Source organism: Brassica oleracea, chromosome C2, assembly GCF_000695525.1.
Source record: "Brassica oleracea var. oleracea cultivar TO1000 chromosome C2, BOL, whole genome shotgun sequence".
NCBI classification, from domain to species: domain Eukaryota; kingdom Viridiplantae; phylum Streptophyta; class Magnoliopsida; order Brassicales; family Brassicaceae; genus Brassica; species Brassica oleracea.
In genome coordinates this window covers 681348-700182 of record NC_027749.1, presented here as the reverse complement: position 1 = coordinate 700182, position 18835 = coordinate 681348, and the positions used below count along the sequence as shown (strand labels likewise).

The window sequence follows — 18835 nt, the reverse complement described above, 5'->3', positions numbered from 1 at the left end:
CAGATGTAATCAAACAGAAGAAAAGGAAAATGAAGGATTATTATATTATTTATTTTTATAATTAACTGCTAACTTAAAACGAAATACAAAAATCAAAAAAAGATATCATTATCTTTGGCAAAAAAGACAAAAATATATATGCCTAGCTTAAAAGTTATCACGTCCTCTATATATATGAAAACAAAATCTAAAAGATTCATTAGTTAGATTCGAATTTACCTAGAGATTTGGAATTAGTTTCCGGTCTTTAGCTGTCTATATAAAGAGAAGGCGATACTAATTGAGCATATTACGAATCAAAACTAATATATATTTCTATAAGATCTCATAACCATGGGTATAGTAATAACAATAATGATGATGAATCTCCATAATGATGTGATCAGGAACCAACAAAGACAAAATGATATGAGGGACCAACAGCAAAGACAAAATGTCAACGGCTTTTATTGACTTTTGCTGTTTCTTCTACCATGTGTAATTTATAAGACTTACATATACCGACTGCTTATTTAAATTAACTGGAGTTTAGCAAGCTAATGAATTGCTTAGTTAGTGAACACAACTTCTTAGTAGTATTTTTGTTTTTCTTCTTCAACAGTTAGTTTGAGTTTTCTTACCTCTTGTGATGGACTAAGATACTATATTCGGTTTTACGCCTAAAATTAATCAAAATCCACTTCTTCGTTTTGAATGATTCATTAGGTTTACTCGGTACGAGAGCTAGCCTAACACGGTTTAATTAGGGCTCTCTTGGGCTTTTTCTTCATATATTCTCCTATAATGTCTTTAAATTAAATTTACCGGATTTGAATAGAAGATGAGATGGACTATTACTCGGCTAAGAATGGGATATATTTATGCTAGAGATAAACAGACTGCTAAAATATTCACTAATTAGATTCGAATTTATCTAGAGATTTGGAAGTAATTTCAGGTCTTTCGCTGCCTACATAAAGAGAAGGAGATACTATAATTGAGCATATTACGAAAGCAAAAATCTAACAAGTTTATTATAAGCTTTCACCATGGGTGCTGCAACAATAGCGATGATGAGCCACCAGAATGGTATAATGAGGAACCAACAATTGCGTAGACAAATTGAGTTATTGCAGCTAGAGACCGCTTACTTAGAGAGGAATAAACGTAATGCTTGTGAAGCTGATCGGATTGTGGAAGTCAAACAAGAAGTCAAGAAACTTGAGCCTGAGGTGTCTGGTCTTAAAGCTGAGTTGAAAAACGAAGAGCCCAAGTTGAAGAAGCATAGTTCATTTAGGAATCTTCTGCGGTGTTTATTCTGCCTAAAGACATAAAATCCCCTTTTTATATTGACAAACCTAAAAGATGATTTGTTGTTTTATTTTCAAGTGTTTCATGAATGCTAATTAGAGCTTTGATAGCTTGCCACACACGGTTTTAGGTATTACTAATCGGTTTTATTTTATCAGATCTTTCATATCTATCATATCATAAATATCCCTACGTTTTATTTATTTAGATCGACCTTTTATTTTAAATATGCCACATGAATGATTCAGGTTTTCTTAGACTGACACGGTTTAGTTAGGGCTCTCTTGGGTTTTTGTTCATATATGCTCTTATAATGTTTCAAAAATTACAGGATTTAGATAAGCAAAATGAGTTGGACAATTATTGGGCTTAACAATGGGCAATGGGCCAACTTAAATGTATTTCTGCTGCAGATCAACAGACTGCTAAAAATATTGTTCGAAGTAGCTAGTTCGAAGACACCATTAAAAACAAAAAAAAAGAGTGGAAAAGTTGATTGGTTTAGAGATTTTTTTTTTTTTGTCACTGTGGTTTAGACTTCAGAGATGTAAGAAACCGGATATTCGTTTATTCCTCACACAGATAGGGAACACACTTGAGTGGTGCATCACAGGGGATTACAAGTTTACAACACCACACACACATTCAAGCACAAACATAACAAAATTCAAGACACTAACGCAAAAAAACTGTAAACAAACTAAACGAAGCACATAAACAAAGAGATCAAAGAGAGTAAGTAAGATAGTAATAATCTGCTGATTCCGAGGGGAACCGAAGCTTGCCAAAGGATCGAAGTTGCCCTAACGAGGGAGATAACAAAAGACAAATCAAGCTTGTCTTCATCAACCTTCATGCAATCTTCATTGCTCCATTCACACACAATCCTCATCATCACCATAATGATAAAGATGATGATGATTATCATTCACACAACACCTACATAAACACAATTCATATTTTCATAATCATAATCTCCAAGAGAGATATCTTCCTTCTTCTTACCTTTTGTGAGTACTCTTGTGTGTTTAGGCCATCCCCTAAAGAGAATCTGAACCTCCAAAGCCCTTTATGGTGAGATCTTCGTATCAATCAGAGGGTTCTTCATCTTCACTTTCTTTAGGGGATGGCCATATATGGTGTGTTTGGTGTTGTGCCAAAGAGAATTTCAACAATGGATGTTAGGGTTTTAGTGGATTTTTCTCTTTGTGTTTGGTCTTGTAGACACATTTAAAGAGAGATTGAGAACACTTTGTCTTGCACAAGTCATAGTGTTCTTTCTACTTTTTCTTTAACCCATTTTTTGTAATTATTAATCAGTTCAGTGTAACCACTGTATCTCGTGTCTGTTAACAATAAATTATTTAATTATTTTTAAACGGTATCTGAAAGTGAATACAAATATAACATTCGGTGTCTCTATTTATACCGACATTAAAACTATTTGTGAATAGTGCATTCGTACGTAGAACTGTATATGAGTTCAGAGTATACATAGAATTTTAAAGTGGGTATAAAACAACAAAAAGTGGGAAAATTAAAATAAAATGTATATATTATTGGTGTAAAGGGGAATAAAAGTAAGAATTGTCATTGGTGTAAAGATGACATTGAAATAAATGAAATTATTATGTTTATTATAATTTTTGGAAAAGTGGAAGGAGGTGATGGAAATGAGCAAGCCCATGTAAAGATGGTGGGAGAATTTGGATCTTCTAAAAGGAATATGCCATTACCAAACATGTGATTAATCAACAAAACCATCTCATCATGCATTATTTTACTAATTAAAAACGATTTCTTTCTCTCTTTTTTCGGCTTAGGTATGCATGTCGACAGAGCTCTATTGTCTTGTCTGGTTCAAGAACAAGGTTGTGGTCGGTTTTCATATTTGTTTAAAAATGATTTGATTTCTTTTGTGCATTAAATTTACAATTCTTTGTTTTGTTATGAACTTAACCAATTCTCTATAAGTCCTTACGAGTTACTAATCGACTTAATTAAAACAACTTCATTTCAACTTTATATTTGATTCAAAATAGTATTATAAAAAGTCATTTTAAAAGCTCCAAATCCCTGATGAAATCTCTCATACTAAAGAGATCTCACAAGTCATATCATTGTGCTTTTAGACTTATTAGGCCATATGATTATTTCTAAAACGTGAACGTAAACAAAAGAGAAATAACCTCCCTTTCCGAGTAATTTACACACTTATCAGTCACTAAAAAGAATACAATCAAACAGGAAAAGTGGACACACACATACAATGGCAACGAATGAGATCAAAGAAAAAAAGAGTTTCAAAGAATTTTTACCTTGCACACAATTAGCTTTGGTTGATTGTTTTTACCTTCGTGGTTCATTCATAGACTTTCCTTCAAACAACTCACCCAACAATCTCTCAAGATCTTCAGCTGTATATTTTATGTACTTGTGCGGATTCTTCCCGTTCTCAACCAGAGGCCTACACCGATCGTCGGTTTAAATGTTTACATTTTGATTAAAAAATATATGAACCTTGCAGATAAGAGACAATGATAAGAATTTACCCAAAGCGTTTGAGGAATGATCTGTAAGCAGGCAATAATACTTCATCAACAGCAAGTCTTAGTGACTCTCTTAGCTCTGTGTCTGGAACTGTCCATTGTGATTGTCTCTGATGCAACTCATCAAATTGCACATTGAACATCTTGAACCTGTTCCATTTTTCAATATTTTTTTTTTTTTTAACTCATCATAGTATCAAATATATAAGCATTAGTTTACTGATAATTATAATATAAACATTTCATTTTGTTGTAGTTGTTGAAGACTTACCTCTCCTTCAATAATCCTCTTGAAACTCCGCTGCTGTTTCCTCCCTCTAGACTCCCTCCTCCGGATGAGGTCAACCCTTCCGCCGACGAGGTTTGTAATATCTACAAATTAAATATATATCAGTTTCATTCATACATTGGCATTTTACTTTCAGTTTCTTTGTAAACATATGATGATCTTTTACACAACAGTTGTTTTGTATAGAGTTAGACAAAATAGATCGAACCTTTGTCCACGCAGTTCTTTTGTATAGGTTTGCATGTTGTTGAACGACACGCCTATGCCTTTGAACCCAATCATCGCCTAACAAATCCTTCGCTTCTGACCTGTAACCGTTTATGATATCAATAAAACGAACTACATCAATCAAATGCTCTTTTTATTTATAATTCTGACCAGTACTCTTCAAACGCGAAACTGAACTTACCTGCGCACAGATCTAACCATATGTAATGAATGTTGTTCATCAGGAACAAGTGTGTCGACGCAGGATCTCTGTACTGCTTCGATTTCCCTTCTAAGTTGTTTTGAAGTGCCTGCATTATCCGCATTGTTACGGATGCTAGCTGCGAGTTTGAGTCATCCCTATTTCCAAATTCCGAGAAAAGTTGCTTCAACGTCGCTTGGTAGCTGACACCAAAGATCATCAGAAGAAGTTTTAAAGAACAAAACCAAGTAGACATGAGTTACTTACTCGAATAAGAACTTGACGTAATTGATGACATAGCTTGTGAGCGGGTGGACAGTCCCATCTAGAACAGCAGTCTTCGTAGCATCTTTTTCAACAGCTTCTTCGAAATCACCAAATGTTTCCTGCGCAGTCTGTGCTAACCGCTTTGTCAACCCCATAGCAGAATCTCTAATCTCAAGGCATGCTTTACCTTTGAATATTGTCTCAATCTGTCCATGGACACAAATTTTATAAGATTGAATCAGGCATGTAGCAAAGCTCCCAAAAAAATAAAAATAAACACTAGAATAAAAAAATCAGAAAAATCCACCAAAAGCTGAAGTTCAGTGTTTGGCTACTTAAATGAGGAAAACATTACCTCTGTATGAAGCTCCTGCATGATCTCATACATATCTAAGAGTACAAACAACTTTTCTGGAGATCTCTTGCTCCTAGCAATGGCATCCCCAAAGCTAAGTAGCATTGAGACACTGCTCACTGTAACTTGTGCAAAACACTGATCACTAAGAGAATCGAAGCCTTGGAATATCTGGTCACATACTTGCCCTTCTCCAGCAAAGAGTAGTTTAACCTGTTTGAAAGTGTCTTGAGAGTTAGGAGGAGCCAACATAACATGCTATAAATATAGCAAAATCTTAAAATAGCGTTTCTTACAGCAATGCGCATGAAATGGATCCAGTTTCCAATTTTGGCCTCCAGAACTTCCCACTGCATCCTCTGAACATCCTCTTTGCTAAGCTTTTCAACTCCCAGTTTCCTCAAGCTCTCTTCCAAGACAAAATAACGTGTTTCTCTGAACAAAACACACAAAAGAATTATCAAAAAGTATATTTAAAAGACAATTTCAAAACACACAAATGTATCTTCAATATGCATTTGGAAAATGCCAGCAGATTATGCAGTTATTAATGGCCAAGAATCAGCTCACTTGTAATTTTGTAGTAAGAGCTGCTTGTGGCCAGCTTGAACCATTTGCTGAGCCAAATCATGCAAAAGAGGCAACACCCTTGATGGAATGAGGACTGGAAGTGTATAAGCAGCAGTTTCTGAGTCATCGTGGTGGTGTCCTCCGTGGGGCATTGGAGATTTTCCACTACCGTCGCCATCTGCAGATGGTCTCAGCGAGTTAGGAAGGCCATCAAAAAGTCGATCAGGCTCCACAGCTTTACTGATTACAACAAAGATAATTCAAAAAAAAGGGAATGAGGACAATAATACAAATGCAGATGATTTAAAAAAAAAGACACTTAATTTGGACTTAAATACTCCAACTAGTCACATAGTCCCTCCATTCCCGAAAGAAGGATTGTTGAGTATTCACGCATGTTAAGAATATAATGAATACTTACAATTAAATTTATTGTTTATTTTACTATACATTTTCCAATAACTATTAACCAATTCAAATATTTTCAATTAATGTTTGTTAAAAGTATACTACTTATAACTACTAAAAGTAGCTTCTTAAAAAAAAAAATTAACCACTAAAATTAGCTTAAAATTCTAGAAATATATATCATTTTTGAACAAAAAAATCTAGAAAATTCTACTTTCACGAACGGATGAGTAACTAGTATCATAGGGAACATGTATTAATGGCTACAAAAAAAAACAAGTGTTATTTTTGATAACTCGGATAATCCAGGAAACACCGGAAACACACCCAAACTAGAGAAAAAATAGCAAAAATCCACAACTATAAATGCTCCCTGAAGTTAAAGGGTATGAATCATGGTTATGGCATGCAATGCAAGAGCATAAAGTTCGAAAGAGTAATCATGTGTAAGTTCACTAGAGAAGCACAAACCTGTAAGAAGCTAGCAATTGTTTAAACTCATCTTCCAGCTTAGACTGTGCTTTAACAAGCAAGCTATTAGCATGGTTAAGGACTCCATCACTACTCTTAAAGCTCTTGTTGCTGCTAAAATAACGAATAATTTTCCTGAGCTGAGCTGAGCTATCGCCTCCAGATAACTCTCCAAATCCTCGTGCGGCCCCTTGAATACTTTAGACTCCGCCTAGAAACGATTTAATCAAAGCCCACAAAATAATCAAAGCCCACAAATTAAAAAAAGCTGTGGCCCAATAAGGTAATACTAGCCCATTAAACACAAATGCAAGACGTTGGAGTGAAGCAAAGAACCAAAGGAACGTTACTGTCTCTCAGGCGTGTTCCAACTTCTCCGTAAAGAATAAAATCTCCAATTTATTTTTATTTATTTTTGATTTAATTCTTGTTTGCGTGATTCATAGACAGGGCAATAAAGTTCATATTTTTTCTATGTATAAAGCTGAGAAAGACGATGATAGACGTAATCATCATCATCATTAGCACTACAGACAGCTAAATAGATTCATATTTAATATTTTTATCAAAAGGAATCGCCTTTTTTAATTGTTGATTAAGTAGAGCATTTGATTTGATCTCTCGTGGGTTTCTATCTGAGCGAGAGAGAGGGAGAGATCAAGCACAGTTGTTGTTTTGTAAGAGAATGGGATCGTCTTCAGGGCAAAGTGGATACGATCTGTCGTTTAAGATCTTGTTGATTGGAGATTCTGGTGTTGGTAAAAGCAGTTTGCTTGTCAGCTTCATCTCCAACGCTGTTGAAGATCTTGCTCCTACCATCGGTAAATTTTTTGAAAATGATGTTCTCTCTTTGGTTTTGTGTGTTGTTTGAATCAAACAGTAGTTCACATTATATCTGACCCTGTCTGCTCTGTTATATGGACATTGTCTGATTAATGATGATCACATGTATCTTTGATAGTACTAAGGATGTCCTGTCTGAAGAATCTAGCTGTCTGGGTCTCTTATTTTGGTTTGGTTTGTGGAAATCTGTTTTGTCGGATCCGACTTGTATTACTTTGTTGAAAACATTAATCTAATTATTACCTAAATTAGGTGTTGATTTCAAGATCAAACAGTTGACAGTAGGAGACAAAAGACTGAAACTCACAATCTGGGACACAGGTGGGTGATTCTTTACTTAAATTATACTTCAAAAGGAAACTAATGTAACATTCTCGGTTTTGTTCTTGTAGCTGGACAGGAACGGTTTCGAACACTGACGAGCTCTTACTACAGAGGCGCCCAAGGAATCATTCTCGGTAATGTCTTAAAATAATATATCAATCAATTACAGGAGACTGTTTAGTTAATGTTTATTGGTGAAATGTAGTTTATGATGTGACGAGAAGAGAGACATTTACAAACTTAGTAGATGTGTGGAGTAAGGAGATTGAGCTTTACTCCACTAACCAAGATTGTGTTACTATGCTTGTTGGTAACAAAGTCGATAGAGTGAGTTTGCAATCCAAATTACGCAACTTTGTTCTCGGTTTGGTGGTTGTCTTTGATGAAACACATGTGATGATTATAGGAATCTGAGAGAGGAGTTAGCAGGGAAGAAGGGATTGCTTTAGCGAAAGAACTCAAGTGCATGTTTCTTGAGTGTAGTGCTAGAACTCGACAAAACGTAGAGCAGTGTTTCGAAGAGCTGGCGTTGAAGGTAAAAGATCATTAATATGTTTTAGATCCAAAGGAGAAGGGGATTTATATATATATAACAGAGAATGTTTTAACAGATAATGGAGGTACCTAGTCTTTTGGAAGAAGGGTCAAGTGCTGTGAAGAGAAACATCTTGAAGCAAAACTCATCAGAACACCAGACTTCTCCTCGAGCAGGCTGTTGCAGCTCTTGAGGCGAGGTGGCTTCGTTTGTGTGTAACATAACGTTAATTCCTCTGTAAATTTGTGGGATTTCTACTGTGTTCTTCTTTTGCTTCTGGAATGAGATTTGTAATAACATCATAATAGAGTGAATCATCAACCCTATCCAGTCTTTCTTCAAATCTCTGTTTATGGTGGCTCAAACTTATATTCCATTAGAGAACACCTTTCACTTCAAGTGGGAAGATGATGATCCTTATTTGAACAGTTAAAGTCAGTTTCGTACACACTACAACAGTTTGGTGTTCATAAATTCAAAGCCTTTGACATTGTTTTTAATCATGACCATCAATGAGATTTTCTACTTGTCCTAAGTAACAACACAAGAACAATCTCTGAATTAAGACATAAGAGCATTATATTGGTTAATACTCTAATTACATGCAATACTATATTAATGTTTTTAGTAAAATTTAACCAAATATAACATTTTTTGTCAAATTTTAGTTACCAAATTATTTTCTTAAAAATAAAATAAAATTAATTATATGACATGTTTAAATAGAATTTCACATTTTTGTTAGTATCTTAAATGAAATATTCTTCTCATCATTTTTTCTTTTACCTTTTTATTGAATAAAAACTCTTTAAAAAATAACTAATAAAAATTCTTAATATTTTCAATTGGCCTCATATATTATAATATTCAATTAAGAGATTCAAGTTTCAATTCAATATTTTCCTTTTAAGATCTCACATCAACATTAATAGCCATCTTATATGTTTAAGTAAAAATAATTTTATTGAAAGATGAAATTAAATCCAAAATCAATCCAGATTATATTTTAATTTTTATTGTATAATAAAGTAACTCTATAAACTTAAATTTAATCCAATCTAAAAGCAGGATATAAACACTCATACATTTACCATCATCTAGCCAGTGAATTTATAACAACCGTAAATAAAACACAATTTATATTATTTTCTTATTTAGAATGGTTTAATCAGACAAAGTATAAATAGATAGAATGATTAGAGTTTGATCCCAAAGAAAAAGATAGAATGATAAGAGTATAAAATGATAAATGTATAAACATTTGGGGTAATTGTAGGATATATCAGAAATTGGGGAACTGAAAGAAAAAAATGAATATTTGTTGTAATCTGGTGAGGTCGGTGCAGTGTACAACAGCAGAACAATAGAGTTTTCTGGTGGGTTGTCAAGCAGTTAGTGGGTGGAAACGGTTGCTTTGTTGTTTGTACGTCGTATGCCAGCGTATCCAGCAAAGTATCCAATCATGCCAGAGCTCTGTTTACACTAGGCGTGGTTACTGTATTTATCGGCATATACAAGTATTCTACAAAATATTATTCTTTTTTTTTAACTGATTCTTACAAAATATTATTCTTAATCACATGTACATAAACTTATTTAAAAAGGGTCTCCATTTACTATATCATTTTAATTATCCACTATCAATAATTTATACAAACATAACCATACGAATTAAAACATTTGATTTGTCACCAGAGCCGGCTTAGATAGGGGCGAGCGGTGCGACCGTACCGGGTCCAATCCGTTGTTCTCCTATTTCTTAATAGATAAGAGTCCGATTTTTTTAAAAAATACATGTATTCTTATATTAAAAATAAGAAAAGGTGCCTAAATTTTTTTTATATGAAAGTATTTTTTATTTTCATAGATTTATTTTAAAAAATATTTCTGGTATTTTGAAAAAAAATATATATGTATCCAACTTTTTTAAAAAAAAGTAATAGTTTAGAAATTAAAAAAAAAATTTGCTCCAGTGCCCATGGCACCATTGAACCGGTCCTGTTTGTCACGCCTCTTTGCCTAAATGATATACGTGTATATATACAAGGTTTTATTTTCAAGATGATAGGGAACACATTATTTTTTGAGTTTATCCCAAATTAGTAAGTAACGACTGATCTTTGAAACCGTCGTCAATCACTACATGGCATCGATGTTTTCAAACATGTTTTCATCATATCTTTACATTGCACCAAAAAAACACTTCTTTTAATCCTTTCGAAATGTTAGGAATATTCACTTGTTTCCGTTGATACTTGATAATACCATGTACTTGATTATTCATGTATCATGTGATTCACGTTCATATTTACCAAAAGAGAAATGTAGATGTGTCATTTTAACAAAAGCAAATATATACGTGAGTCATATATAGACGACACTATAAAGGCATGACATGATCGATACAGAGATGCCATTAGACCAGAAAGGATACGTAACGTAGCGTAGTATCGGCTATCGGCCCCTATTTCTAAAAGATATTGCACTATGTATATCTATAAAATTTTAGAAGGTAACAAACTTGTAAGAAATGATTTTTTGAATTATTACCTACTTTTTAAAGAACTATATATGTCGTTCTTTCAAAACTATATAATATTATTATGTTCAACCTTTTAATACATATGCATAGCTTTTTTTTATGACAACAACAAAAATTACTCAATGTCTTGACATATGTGATTCGCATGATATTGGACAACGTATTCTCAATTGGTAAATTAAAATTTGCCACGATCAAATGTTTTTATAACACACTTTTGATATTTCTGATGAACTTTAATCATGCTTTTGGTTTAGTGATTGAACTTTTTCTGTTGGGGATGAAGTAGATGCATGGATTTCTACATTAGACACCCCCCCCTAAAATCAGGTTTAACGAGTTTTCAGATTACTACTCCAGATTCCGTCTCTTAAATTTATCTAATGAAACATACAATTCTAATGAAATGAAATACTTTAATCCAAAATGAGATAATAAATGTATTAAAAATCTGAAAGAAAAATAAAACGAACAACCCCAAACGGAAGTGAAGTGTATCGAAAGGTGTTAGTGGCGGCTAACAAACGAAGTGACTTTACATGAAAGTCATCGTCACATGCTTCTTCCACTCTCCAAGGAACAACCTCATCAGCATCTTTAATCATTCTCTCAAAGTTAAGTATTGACTATATGCATTGTATATATATTGGTAGTTCTTGGAAATGTGCCAATTATGAATTCTCCTAATTTTATATATATATATAAAACAACCACATTCAAGAAAATTGTATATGGTAAAATTTAATGAACGAAATAATCTGAAGTTAATTCAATCAATGTCAAATTACAAGAATCAATATTGGATAATAATAATAATAATAATAATAATAATAAGAGTATAGAAGGGTTAGTGATTAACATGTCAAGGTAAAACAAGTAATTACAAGAACTACTTAGTTAGTGATGACAATCAATCAAAGAATTGGACGCAGACGCGAAGAGAAGCATCTGATCTTTGGACGCAAACACGAATTTTGGTTCATCTTCTGGCGCTGGAAGGTTCAGATCCAACTCCAGAAAGTTCTTTGGCCGTATAGGTTCTTGGTGATGACTTGATGATAACAGGGCTTTGGTTATTGAAGTAGCGTTTGCGTTTACGTTTAAACCTCTATGTCTCCTCATATGACCTCCTAAAGCTTGTCCTGAAGAAAACTCGGCCTTGCAGATCGAACACTCATGTGTTTTTTCAGGTTTCTTGCTACCATCACTGCTAGTTACTTGCAGAGAGAGAAAGCTTCCTACAGCTTCTGCAGATTCCACCGTTTCAACCGCAGACGCAGAGTTCTTCTCGTCGCGTTTGGACTTCTTATGGCTAGCCCTGTGTCCTCCTAGCGCTTGAAACGAGTGGAAGCTTTTATCACACGTTTTGCACGGGTAAACACCGTCTAGCCCTAACCCTAGAGAACCCACCGGTTTCTTGTCGCTCAAGAAACCAGTCTTCTGCGTCGACAAATGATCGCCACTACTCTTTGCATTGTGTCCTTGCGACAATAGCATCAGACAGTTCGCCATGTCTTGATCTTCGTCCGTAGCTCCCTGGAACTCAACTTCACCAGCTTCTTCTTCTTTTGCCCCTAGTGATCGGTCGCTGCAAACGCCGGACACTGCTTCTGCGTTCATATGAGGAGACTCAGATCGAGGACGTTTGGTTCGTTTCCCCTTGGTGAGGAGTACTAGACGCGTCTCCTCGTGAAAACTTGTCATGATCCTCCGTTTTTGAATTTGGTCTATTACAAAACACAAAAGAGATATGTATTTATGGAGAAAAATATCAAAGAATGTTTGGTTTATATGTCTTAGTATCTATCTCTCTATATATATTTGTGATTGTATTTGTTTATGCATACAGTAGTCTTGTATATATATATATATAGAGTATATATGTAATGAAAGGTAAGAGAAAGGATGAGAAAAGAAGCAAACCCCAAATAACTTTTGGTGAAGGATTCCTTTCTGGAAGTTTTGGTTTGCAAGCCTGGAACCACTTGTTTATCTCCCCTTGTTTTTTTTCTTTCAATTATTTGAATTAACTTTCTCTTTATTTGGTTAACTTTGTTTTGCTTGTCTTATGGATCAAATCAAATTTAATTGGTATCTATAAAATTTAATCACTTATGAAAACTTCTTCATTTCATATTATAATTTCTATATCTTGGTACTACTATCTAATAACAAAATGTTGGATTATGTGTCAGCACTTATCCTAGTAGAAAAGTTTTAATGACTAAATTTAATCTACTTGAAGAAGTGGCACAAGCATGATTAATTTACTTAGACATGTGTATGTAGAAGTTATTTAGACTTTTTTCTGTTACTAAAAGAAGAATGTCATTCTATAATTTGAGTGGACAAATTCCAAAAGCAAACTGCAATTTTGACACTTGGCAAAATGTAAATACTATATCAAGAGATAATTAAATTGCATTTTCTTCTTCTCTAAGCATCCTAGCTAACTATGTTTGTTTTCTAATCTACATTATCATTTACACTCCATCTTTAATCGTTTTATCCACAAATACAACACTTAACAAGCAACATATAGTAATAGTACCAAAACACATGATTAAGTCCACGTACCAAAATGAATTACATCTAAGATTTTAATCCAAATATGATACATATATACTTAACCCACCAAAATGTATATATGATGACTTGACTTTAAAATACCATTCCACTTCTGAATTTGTATCATAGTACTACTAATCATTGTGGATTATGTACACTGAACTTAACTACTAATCATTGTAGATTATGTACACTGTAAAGTAAAAGGCATTCGAATTTTGGGTTGGAGTAGTTCATGTGCAGTTGAGCCAACCCACAATTACACAACACAACACTATGAATCATGATCATAAGCTATTAAATTATAATGATATTAGTAACAATGTATTAAATATATAATATCACTCCCTATGTTTGCGCCTCTTTCTAAGATACATTGTTTTTTATCACCCAATTATTTGATAAAACCATTATTAATCTTATGATTAGCTAATAATATGCATTCAGTGAATTAACCTCTCTTATCTTAGCTTCTAAATACTTAAAAGAAATATTTAGTTATATTGTTTTATAGAGTCTTGTAGTATAAGACTAACTCGGTGGTCAGTAATCCGCGGAAAAGCTTCAATATAAATTCCACAAAATTAGTTGTCTTTGGTTCTATGATAATTATTTGATAACGTTTCACTAATATATAATAGATTAGTTATAAGAGTATTTTTGAATCTGTTGTGAAGCTAGCTAGTATCACAAATTTATAATACTATTTTGATAAATAATATTATAATTTAAGAGGAATTTATTTAAGTTTTGTCGTAGAGGATTGTGTGTGAAAGAGATAGAGAGAATTGCTTGGCCGCCAAAAGAAGCCATTACTTGCCAACTAGCTAGCTTCACTACTCACCCTAAGCAAAGCATATACTACTTTTTTATTTGTTTTAATCAATCATCATTCATCATCTTAACAAACATTTTTTTCGCGAAGACTTTTTCACAAACCGTTTATGTGGTGGTTGCAATCATCATTTAGGGGCTAGTATAGCGTACAACTACAGATCATCTCGGAAAATGATTACCTCATATACAAAATGCCGTATTAGCCACTCTCGTTTTTGTTTTAAAAAATATCTTAGACTTGAGTGACAGAAAAACAAATAACATCATGCATAGTGAGACGTTATCATTTTCTATACACCTCACCTTGACAATAACTGTATGCACTAATTAATTAAATACCGACATCTAATTTATTAAATTAAAATCCTATGACTTTTTTATGTGTAATTTTTTTGAATCATTGTTTAGAAAATTCACCAAATTACACATAATTTAATTACAATATCTTTTAATATTTTAATATTTTATTTGAAATACAAATAAACAACTTTCCTTATAAAATTATAACAGAATCTATTACAAAGCAATTTTCAATTTATTTTCGTAATTAATTAATTTAAATTCTGATTATCATTAAAATATAATTAAAATTTAAAATTAATTCAGTTTTGATTTAAAAATAAAAATTAAAACCACATAAAATATTTTAATTATATTTTACTGATAATTAAAATTTAAATTAATTGCTTTTTGAAAATAAAATTTTTAAAATAATTTGTTAAATATTTTTTTAAAATATTCATTTGTATTTTAAAATAAATATATCCAATTTATTAAATTAGAGTCATATTTTGGACCATAAGTTATATTTTAAATTTGGACTATGGGGTCATCTAAATCTTTTAAATTTCATTATATAAAATATTTATAAAAGATCTCAAACAATTTAAAACTGGATGAAAATTAAGATTAAGATTAGTAGTTCATGATGAGTAGATTCATCTTATATATTAAAACAGAAGTCACAACCTTGGTTCAGGTGTGATTTTTTAAAAAATTGACCTAGTGGACATATTCCTAAAAAGTCATGTTACATTTAATCTCTAATCTTATCATTTAAATTTTGGGCCTACCAGAAATTTTTATTGGGTTATCAATAATTGGATTTAAAGAATAGATGATTCATTAGATTTATAGATAGTATTAAATATATATATAATTTAATGTTGTAATACTATACCTAGATATGTTAAATAAATATTTAAATATTTGTCGATGTTAACTTTTAAAATTATAAATATATATATATTTTAAATAATAAAAATCATACTCCCTCTGTTTAATATTAAGTGTCGTTTTAGAAATTTTTTTTCGTCACAAAATAAGTGTCGTTTTCGATTTTGAATGCAAAATTTATTAATTTTATGCAAAATTTTTTTTTATTGGTTGAAATATGGTTAGGTGTATAGGTAATAGTGTTTTTTTATAGGAAATGTACAAAATTAATTGTTTCCTTAATCCGTGTGCCGAAACCTAAAATGACACTTATAATGAAACAGAGGGAGTATTATCTAACAAAGATTAATCTTTACTACCTTAAATCAATGAAAACAAATTTTAAACTATATAGTTTATTTTAAAAATTAAACAAAAACTAAATGTTTAATTATTTACTCGATAATATAAATCTATGAAGCGAAAAGTTTAATTTTTTAAAAACTTTCTAAATTTGTGAAATGTTACAATATTAAAACAAAAATCACAACCTTGATTTATGTGTGGTTTTTAAAAAAAAAATACACCTAATGAACTTATTCCTAGAAAATCATGTTACATTTAATCTTTAATCTTATCATTTAAATTTTGGGTCTACCAAATTTTTTAAAAACTTTCTAAATTTGTGAAATGTTACAATATTAAAACAAAAATCACAACCTTGATTTATGTGTGGTTTTTAAAAAAAAAATACACCTAATGAACTTATTCCTAGAAAATCATGTTACATTTAATCTTTAATCTTATCATTTAAATTTGGGACCTATCAGAAATTTTTATTGGGCTATCAGTAATTGGATTTAAAGAATAGATGATCCATTAGATTTATAGATAGTATAAATTAAATAGATATAGTTTAATATTGTAATATTATACTTCCATATGTTAAATATTTAAATATTTGTCGATGTTAATTTTAAAAATTATAAAGATTTTTTTTGAAAATAACAAAAATCATATTATCTAACAATGATTAATCTTTACTACTTTAAACCAATGAAAACAAATTTTAAACTATACAGTTTATTTTAAAAATTAAACAAAAACTAAATGTTTAATTATTTACTCGATAATATAAATCTATGAAGCGAAAAGTTTAATTTTTAAAAAACTTTCTAAATTTGTGAAATGTTACTATATCTTTGAATATGACAATAAAATAATATTTTACTAATCTTTATATATAGTTATGGTTTTAATAATGAAATAATAATTCGAAAACATATATATAGAAGAAGATACAAATACATGTGAAAGTTTAAAATAATCTATTCAATGAAAAAAGTATACTGTTAACTTATTATGTTTTAAAAATTGATAGACACATATATTATAATATATACCAATTTAGAATTGAAAATAAAATATTTATATAAAAATAAATGAAAATAAAGATCGAGATCTAGTCCTCCTATATATTAAATGAGAAGTCACGTAAGTGACTTTTGCTTATGTGTCGATCACTGGTGAAGTTTCAAGAAATTGTTATAATTTGATTGGTCGATGATTTTTAATTTTTATTTATTTTAATTAGATCTAAAATTAATGATAAGTTTATAAGTAATTAATATCACTTACCAAATAATCTATAAAATATTGCTGATAATAATTTATGGTAACTAACTATTGAAATTATTTAAAGATTAATAATGTTTGATCACCTGCCAAATAATTTACATAATAGAAAGAGAAATATAAACGACAAACAATTTAAATTACAGAAAGAGAAATAAGTGATCATTTTTTTATATTTATAAAATATATAAAATAATACGACAATTATTTTATATAAATCAATATAATGATTTTATATTCTTATTTAAAAGCATTATTTTTTGTATAAGTTATCATAATAACTATTAACATCTTCTAAAGTTCATATTATATGCTTTATAAATTATTTATAAAAACATTTATCAAATTATTTATGTTCGCTTATTGTATATTTTAAATTATTATAAGAGTTTGTATGTCTTCTGTGAGAGCTTATAAATTAATTTATAAAATTTAATTTAAAATCTAATCCTACTATCTTACTATATATTAATTGAAAAGTGACTTAAGAGATTTTTACTTATGTGTCGATCATTTATGAAATCTTAAAAAATGTTATAAATTCATTGGTCGATAATTTTTAATTTTTATTTATATTTTTTTTAATTAGAAATAATAGAAAAAATAAGTCTATAGAGAGTTAATATCACTTGCTAAAAATATATATAATATTACAAATAATTATTTATGGTAACTTTTTGTTGAAACTATAGAAAGAATAATGTTTGATCAATTTATATGTATTTTTAAACTGCATAAAATAATAAACAATTTTTTTATTAAAATTGATATATTGATTTTATATTCTTCTACAAAGCCTTATATTTGTATATAAAGTATTATAATAACTATTAATGTCTAATAAAATTCATTCAAGCTTTATAATTCATTTATAAAAATTATAAGTACATTTAAAAATTATTATCTTAGATTATCATATGTTTTAAATTATTATAAGAGGTTTTAAGTCATTTATACAAACTTATAAATTAATTTATAAGAACTATTTTGAAATTTCATTTTATATTAACTGAGAAATCATTTAATTTTTTTTTTTTTGTTAGGTGTCGATCATATAGAGAGTTTGAGAAATAATATTATAATCATTATCCAAACGACCTAAATATATTGCACACAATTATTTATGGTAATTAAATATGTGATATATATAATATATGGTTTCTTTCTTCAATATATATAGGTGACATAGAGCGAGGCAGCGATGGAAGAGATTTTATATTAATTATAAAATAATTTTTAGGAATCAAGAATTTCTAAACTATATAAAACATTTTAAAAGTTTCAGTATTATACCTTCAAAACTTAAGTAATTTTGTTAAAAACTGAATCATGAATATTATATATAATTAATTTTAGTACAATTATCAAACTGAATCATGAATAATGAATATTACGTCAAGGGGATCCTTTGTCTCCGTATTTATTTATTATGTGTACTGAGGCTTTAATTGTGAATATCAAAAAAGCGGAGAGGGTAAAACAATTAACCGGTATGAAGGTAGCAAGAGCTTGTCCGGCAATATCGCATTTGTTATTTGCCGACGATAGCATTTTCTTTTGCAAGGCAAACAGAGAAGAATGCCAAACTATTCTCAGGATTTTAAAAGAGTACGAGGCTGTTTCCGGGCAACAAATAAATTTTCAAAAATCTTCAATTCAATTTGGTCATAAGATTGAAGAGTCCAGTCGACAAGAGTTGAGGGATATTTTGGGTATTCAGAATTTAGGAGGAATGGGATCTTATCTAGGGTTACCCGAAAGCCTTGGGGGATCTAAAGTCCAAGTGTT

General features: G+C 30.6%; 2 protein-coding genes and 2 pseudogenes across 2 annotated transcripts; 1 reads left to right on the top strand and 3 right to left on the bottom strand.

Moving 5' to 3' along the window:
• Window positions 1-1836: 1836 nt before the first annotated feature.
• On the bottom strand, window positions 1837-2534 carry LOC106325288 (annotated as a pseudogene).
• Window positions 2535-4106: 1572 nt separating this feature from the next.
• Window positions 4107-7127, bottom strand: LOC106323121 (annotated as a pseudogene).
• Window positions 6994-8663, top strand: LOC106325396 (ras-related protein RABC2a-like). Its single transcript, XM_013763450.1, has 6 exons — window positions 6994-7429; window positions 7704-7772; window positions 7844-7909; window positions 7981-8102; window positions 8182-8310; window positions 8387-8663. The coding sequence occupies exons 1-6, from the start codon at window positions 7294-7296 to the stop codon at window positions 8501-8503; spliced, it is 639 nt and encodes a 212-aa protein (XP_013618904.1). The 5' UTR covers window positions 6994-7293; the 3' UTR covers window positions 8504-8663.
• A 3011-nt stretch (window positions 8664-11674) lies between these two features.
• LOC106325386 (zinc finger protein ZAT5-like) lies at window positions 11675-12672 on the bottom strand. The gene has a single exon (XM_013763442.1). It carries the CDS (start codon window positions 12554-12556, stop codon window positions 11750-11752), a length of 807 nt encoding a protein of 268 aa, XP_013618896.1. The 5' UTR covers window positions 12557-12672; the 3' UTR covers window positions 11675-11749.
• Window positions 12673-18835: the final 6163 nt, after the last annotated feature.